The sequence below is a fragment of the Cannabis sativa genome, chromosome 2 (assembly GCF_029168945.1).
Source record: "Cannabis sativa cultivar Pink pepper isolate KNU-18-1 chromosome 2, ASM2916894v1, whole genome shotgun sequence".
In the NCBI taxonomy this organism is placed as follows: Eukaryota; Viridiplantae; Streptophyta; class Magnoliopsida; order Rosales; family Cannabaceae; genus Cannabis; species Cannabis sativa.
The window spans coordinates 76,559,501-76,567,042 of NC_083602.1; the positions used below are offsets into that span (position 1 = coordinate 76,559,501).

Consider the following 7,542-nt stretch of genomic DNA (forward strand, 5'->3'; position numbering starts at 1 on the left):
ATTTATTTTTTCAATATTTTAATGCCAAATAATTCTAACCTAAACCTAGGTGGTTGCCTATAAATAGATAGTGATGGCCTCAATCAAAAGATGATGAACATTCAAGCCTTCAGTCAAATTTTTGAGCCATCTCTTCTAGCCTATTTCGAACCACTCTTCTATTTTCTCTCTTCATATTTTCAAACCCTATAGTGATAGAGTAAGTGTCCACACACATCAAGTGGTACTCAATCATAGTGTGTAAGGCTGTGAAGAATCCATATTCAAGAGAAGGAGATTTGGGCTCAGATCTTGGTGATACTCTGCTATAGACATGATACAAGGGTTAGAGATATGAGTGGAATGAGCCATTATAATTCTGTTGCACCCACTGTAAGGTTTCTAAAACTTTATATGTGTTTATTTACATTGTTTTAGAGATTCATATGATGTTAAACAACATACATGGTAGTAAATCTAGATCCTAGTAAAACATATTCCAACACGTAACCCCTAGAGGAGAGTATTTTTGGATTTAACATTTTTTGGAGATTTATTTTCCTATATATTTATTGTGGTATATTAAAACACCATTAACTATTTTTAAGCATATAATATCAAAATTTCCATTTTCAATTCACCGCCCCTCTTGGAAACATATCTTAGGCTAACAGATTGGCCAACAACTTTCAAGATGAAAGAAATTATTTTTTTTTTAAAAAAATAAATAGTCAATAAAATAAATACAGAATAGTCAATATTTGTTCTTAATACATATACGTTAAAACTATAAATAAATACTGGATATACCGTGTTAGATATGGGGCGTTAGTATCACCCTGTTCCCGCCCGACCCTACTTCGGGTATTGACATCACCTCCACTACAATCCCATTACCCGCCAAGTTGAGAAATCCCCGCTCGATTAGGTGTGGGTCCCACATGTACCCATCCCACAGGTACCATCCCTGCAAATTATATTTCAATCTTTAGCTGGATATCATCTCGGGCCTCAACCCTAAAATATAGGGGTTTTTATAAAAAAATATTGGATTTTGGGTAAAAGCTTACAATTTTATTATTACACAATTTTTTTTTTTACAAAAATACTGTCTTTTTATAAAACAACCGTAAAACAACAAAACTAAACAATTAAAATGACACTGGCACAACTAAAAAACAACCGTGGAACAACTGTAAAAACTTAACACAATATACAGTATTTTTGAAAAAAATTCTCTCTCACAATAAAAAAAGTAAAAAAAAATAAAATTTTTAAGTGGAATAAAAATTGAACACTCAAATTATACTTACATTTTTCTACGGATGTTCTCGATATAGAAAATATATTAAAACTTTTAAACTTAATAAAAAATGTGATAGTGTACCGTTTTCCCATCTGAAAATTAAAAGCTAAAACCATTTTCTTTTGTTGCAGCAATTTCTGTATGCATATTAAAAAATCCAACAAGAAAATTAAAAGTGATAATTTATTATTATTATTAATTTTTTTTTTTTCAATTGCGTATCAAAAACATTATTCGTCCCCATTTTTGCTGATCAGACCTAGGATTAGGGTTTCTACTTTCTACCACTTCATCAACAAATCACCCATATCACAAGTCTTCCCTTTCCTCTCTCATGCGAAAATGCGCGATCTTCAAGAAATTCTCTCCCCGTCAGGTCTCCAAATACCCCTCACTCTTGGCTCGAATTTGACAGTACCAGTCGGAGATTCGGGTCCACGATTGTACGGCTGGCTCACAGACTGCCATGGGTTTTGGCATAATGCGGCCCTGATCTTGGCATCGCTTCTGTTCGTCCTGTACCTGGGTTTTCAGGCCAGACAGAGCTTGCCTAAGCTCTCCCATGGCCGCTCTTATATTATGATTTCATATTACGCGTGCCTTTGGATTGTCAGTTTGCTCAATCTTAGTTGGTGCCTTTTTCAGGTTCGCTCTTCTTTCGACTTCATAACTAAGTTGTGCTACTGTTATTTAGAATTCTTGCGTTGATTTTTTTTTTTCTTTCTTTAATTTTAGATTATAATCTTTATATAGCATCAACATGACAAAAGATTTACGTTACGCAATTCCTTTTATAAGAAGTACGTTATCAAATAAGCCTACCTATAAACGGGGGATCCTTCATTATGCTATTTGAGGGCCTGGCTTGACCTGGATGGTGGAGTTGGCTTTGTTTTAGTCTTTTAGACCATTGATTTCATCCTTTGAAAATCATAGACTTAGCTGAAGAGAAGTAAATTCAGTTCAGGAGGAAACAAAGAGAAATATGTGGTAAAATCCCAAAACAAACATCTAAGATTCTTTTCTTATTTCCTGCTTTGAAAATAGGAAGTGAATAACCATCTTTTTTGGTGGAATGATTAGGGTGTCTTCCATAATGAAAGGAAGAAATTCAATCTTTCCGAGTTCTTAAAGAATGAGCATTCTTCTAGGCCTTAGAAAGGAGGTTTCTCTTCAATCAAGATTTTCAATCTTTCCACCAAGTAATTTAGTCAAGGACTTTGCTATAATCTTAGAAGCGTAAATTGCGGCATAAATACCTATTTCAGATTTTATACACTTAAATATTTTATTTTTAGTTTTGGAAGCAAAAATACACCATGTTACAATTCTCTAACATTAGTTACTACCACTGATGCATTACATTTATTTATTTTTTTATTTTAAAACTTAATATTCTTAATATTAGAAACTAAATGCTACTTGTGCTCTCATAACAAATTTCACATGATATTGACACTTCAATTCGATAATCATGTTCCATATACTGCACTGGTACTTAGCTATGGTATTGCATCTCTCTTATTATTTTTTGAAACAAGTAGCATTTAGTTTTTGATATTAAGAATATTAAATTTTAAAATAAAATAAATAAATGTAATGCATATGGGCCCTCCACATGTTCATATTTATAAGTTAACAGAAGTGGTAGTATTGGTGTAAGAGAATTGTAACATTGAGTATTTTTGCCTCCAAAAATAAAGATAAGGTATTTAAGTTTAAGTGTACAAAATCTGAAACATTAAGTATTTATGCCGCAATTTACCCATCTTAGAAATAGGGTACGGGGCACCATTCTCTGCTAACTTTTAGTATGACATTTGATTGGAAGCCCCTTTATATGTTTAGATACGGCCTTGTTTGGTTGGAACTTGGATTTTGAGTGGGAAAAAATGAATTCCAAAGGATTCCACATGTTTCTATTAAATCAATAAGTAAGAATACTTTTTCTAGAATTATTCAACTTAAGTATAGTAAAATTTTATGAAATTTAGAACTATTTATGTGGAAAACATTTTCCTCCACTTTTTCCCTCATCAAATTTTTTCTCCTCAAAATCTTAAGTCCATCCAAACAAAGGGTAAATGCCTTAATTTATTATAAAGAAACAACTTTTTGAATTTGTTTTATGGATTAGAGCCTAGAGGTAGGTCCCACTCTGTGACCACAATTCTTTTCATAAATGAATAATTTTGAGGTTCAGCGATTGAGTTGAGGAGTTATGAGCTTTCTAATTCATAGATTGCCCAAGAGAAAGTCTTAAGGTGTTAGCTTCAAGCAGGCAACTTTCTTCCTTTTCAAAGTGTGTTCAATAAGCATCATTAGATGGGGCCAGAATAGGAACAAAGACTCAATCAATCAATTCATGCTCGATTATTTTATTTGGACTTTGACACCCTGTGGATCAATGCGTATCAACTAGGACTTTCTTAATGTGGCTTAGAGTGCTCAGTACATGAATGTGACAAGTATATTAATATGTAATATGGAGTCTTTTTGCATAAGTTATTCGTACAAAGTTTGTTATTATAGGTAGTGTGATGTGCGCAAACCTCAAGTGAATAAACTATATAACTTTGTTCACAACACAAGCTAGTTTGCTTTGAGATTGTCTTTTATCAAAGTTTTCATCTTAGAAAAATCAAGGACTATTTTGATTGCTTGAGATGTTACCCTACCAATAGTGAGCTTTCCTATATGGTTTGGCTACTGACGATCGATTGTGGCTTGTGACTAGGTTGGTGGTTTAGATGAATTACCATTAAGTTATTTGCTTATGTCCAAGATTCTGAGGAATTGGTCTTGCTTTGGGTTAGTAACTCTCTAAGTGCAGCTAGATGACATAATGGAGCCAGAAGGATTGGTCCTCCACTTGATTGGCCAGATAGCTCTCTATCTCTGCGCTCCTAGCTGGTACTCTCTCATTCAGTAGTGTGGTTTGGCTTCTAAATTCTAACTGTTGATCAGAACAAAGGGATGTCAGCTTCTAATGGATCTTCGATTCAATGAATCTGTAAAAGGAAACCCCTAGACACTCCCTTTTCACTAGGGAAACAAAAAATCTGGAGCATAACTCTTACTTGTTTTTGTAATTCTAATGACCCAACACTGCCAACTTATCTAAATAATGGAAACACCACATGAAATAATTGAAGATATAGAAAACAGAGGAAAACAAATTAACAATAATAAGTGAATCACTTTCTACCCTAGGCTAATATGTCAACTTTGTATAGTAGACTGCTCTTCATGCTTTTGGGTTTTGACAGTGTCCATATTTGACATGAAATTAATGGCTTATGCCTATATATTATGGATGGTATCTAGTTGGGAGTTTTTGTACGGTTTTGATTGGAATACATCATTTTTTAAACTTGGATTGGAAATATAAATTGTCTTTATACTCAACAAAATGCTATTTATTTGGATCTTGTTATGACTATGGAACTAAGGACCTCTCATTAAGTTACTGCTTGATTTCTTTATACAAATTTTGCCAATCATTCAGCTTAGACTGGGTTAATTCTTGAATTTCACAGGCATGGGAGTGCACTCCAGGAAAAGAAATGGCTTGGAATGTCCTATCTTTGTTTACCAAGGCTGGGATGCTGTTTTTGGAAGTAAGCTTGCTGGCTTTTCTATTCCAAGGAAATTCCGTAAATGGATTAGAGGCTTTGACACGTACTTTTGGTATCTCAGGGCTTGTTGTTGGTTTGGACATAGTTCTGAAGGTATCTTATCTGTTTTCCTCATTAATACTTTTTTGAGTGATGTTTACTTGTCCGCGATGAATGCTAAAACTGTGCTGGTTTTCTTCTGCTTTATTATGGTTAGAAAATGCACACATTGGAACACTAATGAGACGCTGTTCCTCTTGCAGGCAATATATCTTTTTGCATTTGGAATCCCATTATTCATTGACAGCAATGATCAAACACATAAAATGAAGTGGGGCTTGTGGGTTGTCCACAAGATGGTGCTTACTGCAATTTATGGCTCTATATTGTTCATGTACAATTCCAAGTGGAGAGAAAGATTACCAGGTAAGAAGCTCACCATAGGTACAAGTCAGCTCTTAAATTTATGACTGATTCAAGGGAGAATCTGATAGCTCTATTCTTCTTTACAGCAAGACCTGCTTTCTACAAATACACTGCAATCATGTTCTCATTAAATGCAGTGTCGCTATTTGCTTGCGGACTTACAGGGAATGGGGCTGGTTTTGGATTCTGGTATTTCTGATATTGATCTTTAGGAGCTAAAAGATTTCAGTATATCATGTGGCTACAAATTAGTAAGATGGCTTTTTGTTGTTTCGAACATTTTGATCGCAGGTTATATGGCACTACCATTGTCTGTTACCATGCTTTTTATCTTCCTCTTATTTATGCAACATTTCTTGCCGACTTTTTCATGGTAAGCTTCATCAACCCTTGTCTGCAAGACAAGATTCTCTTTGTTCAGTTAATATAGTCGATCGATGCCTTGCAAATTACTGTATATTCTATATTTTAATCAATGCAGGAGGAAAATTTGAACTTGGAAAATGCATACTACTCGGAGATGAAAGATGCCGGTTTCTTCGATGCTGATTGGGAATGAAATCATCTCACATGATGATGTAGTGGTAGTTTGTTACACTGTTGATTGTAAATACACAAGTAAATATTTTATGACACAGCAATGTCAAGTCAATACACTGATTGACCCAATCCTTATCTTATTGGTAGTCTGTCTTGTTACTCAATTGTATGACACAGCAATGTCAAGTCATATGTGCTTAAGCTTGCTCCTGTAATCGTATATAAGGAAGGCAAATATATATCATGACTTCAGGTGTTCACAAATGGTGTAATCATCAACAAATGAACAATGAAATTCACAAGAAAAAAGGACTCCAGTTTAATAACAAAAAGTTAATTACTTCATATGCATTCCATCTAGGTTTTTTAGTCGTTCTAATTCTCTTTGTTTTTAGCTTATTTTTAATTAAAAAAATAAGTTCGATGTTTGGATGATTTGGTTTTTTTCTTCAAGGTTTTAAGATCTCTTTAGAAAATTAGGATTGCTAATTATTTATATACTAGCAAAATACTACGTGCGAGGCACGTATATTAAATTTTATGTTAGGTTTTTTCTATGTTATTTGAAAGTGAGATTATTATTGAATATTGAATGTAATATATTAGTGTTTAAGAAAACTTAATGATTTAAATATATTCTTAAGTTAATCCAAAAATAAATTAAAAATTGATGTTCCAATATTTAAAGAAATATTACTTAAATGGGGATACAATAAAAAGAAAATTAAAAATCAATTTCTAAATTGTTGATAATTGAAGATAGCATTAGTCTAAAAATTGTAGATAAGAAAACTAATGATAGTCATTGGTGGATTCCAATCTTTATTTTCTTTGATAGAGACAATAGTGTAATTTTTGTATTTTACACTTTTCATTCTAGCTGGGTCCGCATATATCTGGATTATCCATTTTTTCTCTGATAAATTGAATATGGTAGTGTCGACAAAGCGGCGGTGTTCCTGCAAACAGTGATATATTTTCATTTAAGATAATTAGACATGGTGTGCATAATTTATTTAATTAAAAAATCAACATATGAAAGGCATGTAAAAGTGACAATTTAAAATATATAAATCACTTCCGTAAATCCAATAAATATACTAATTTACTAATAATCATAATAATAACAATAACAATAAAAGTCCTGGATTCTAATTAACCTACCTCCCAGCAAAGACATTAGGATCCAAGATGCCAAAACGACCTACAAATTCACGGAATGACTTTCTTGTAGGATATCCGGCACAACTAATCCTAATGGCCTCCATAACCCCCTAAAATAAGAAATTTATCAATTACATTATGTACATAATGCAACCAAACACAATCAATTGGTAGTGACACAAGAACATTTGAAAGACCACAATAAAAAACATACCCCGCAACGAAGCTGCTGCAAAATATTGCTATTCTCAAATATAGAGGGCTTCAGAAGATTATTGGGCTTTACACATCTTATGTAGTGAGGCTCAGTAACACTCAACGTTTCAAGCAAAGACTGCAGTTGTTGCTGTATAAAGTACAAGAAAGATTGTCACCATAACAGATCTGACTAATATACCCGAAGATATAAATATTAGGAAAGAAAAACAGACCTTAAAGCGAGAGCATATTGAAGAGAATTTCGATGATTTGGATGATTCTTCTGGTAAAGGAGGGAACAAGCCTGCAACA

General features: G+C 33.3%; 1 protein-coding gene across 1 annotated transcript; it reads left to right on the top strand.

Moving 5' to 3' along the window:
- The first annotated feature begins 1,318 nt into the window (after nt 1-1,318).
- LOC115720950 (protein CANDIDATE G-PROTEIN COUPLED RECEPTOR 2) lies at nt 1,319-6,213 on the top strand. Its single transcript, XM_030650164.2, has 6 exons — nt 1,319-1,930; nt 4,825-5,016; nt 5,166-5,328; nt 5,415-5,517; nt 5,620-5,701; nt 5,810-6,213. Exons 1-6 carry the CDS (start codon nt 1,427-1,429, stop codon nt 5,885-5,887), a joined length of 1,122 nt encoding a protein of 373 aa, XP_030506024.2. The 5' UTR covers nt 1,319-1,426; the 3' UTR covers nt 5,888-6,213.
- Nucleotides 6,214-7,542: the final 1,329 nt, after the last annotated feature.

Bases quoted from the DNA above. Each gene is read 5' to 3' on its own strand.
- LOC115720950 (XM_030650164.2), top strand. From the start codon at position 1,427: ATGCATATTAAAAAATCCAACAAGAAAATTAAAAGTGATAATTTATTA. The intron at 5,017-5,165 runs GTATCTTATCTG...TTCCTCTTGCAG, and splicing joins GTTTGGACATAGTTCTGAAG to GCAATATATCTTTTTGCATT. The intron at 5,329-5,414 runs GTAAGAAGCTCA...TCTTCTTTACAG, and splicing joins GTGGAGAGAAAGATTACCAG to CAAGACCTGCTTTCTACAAA.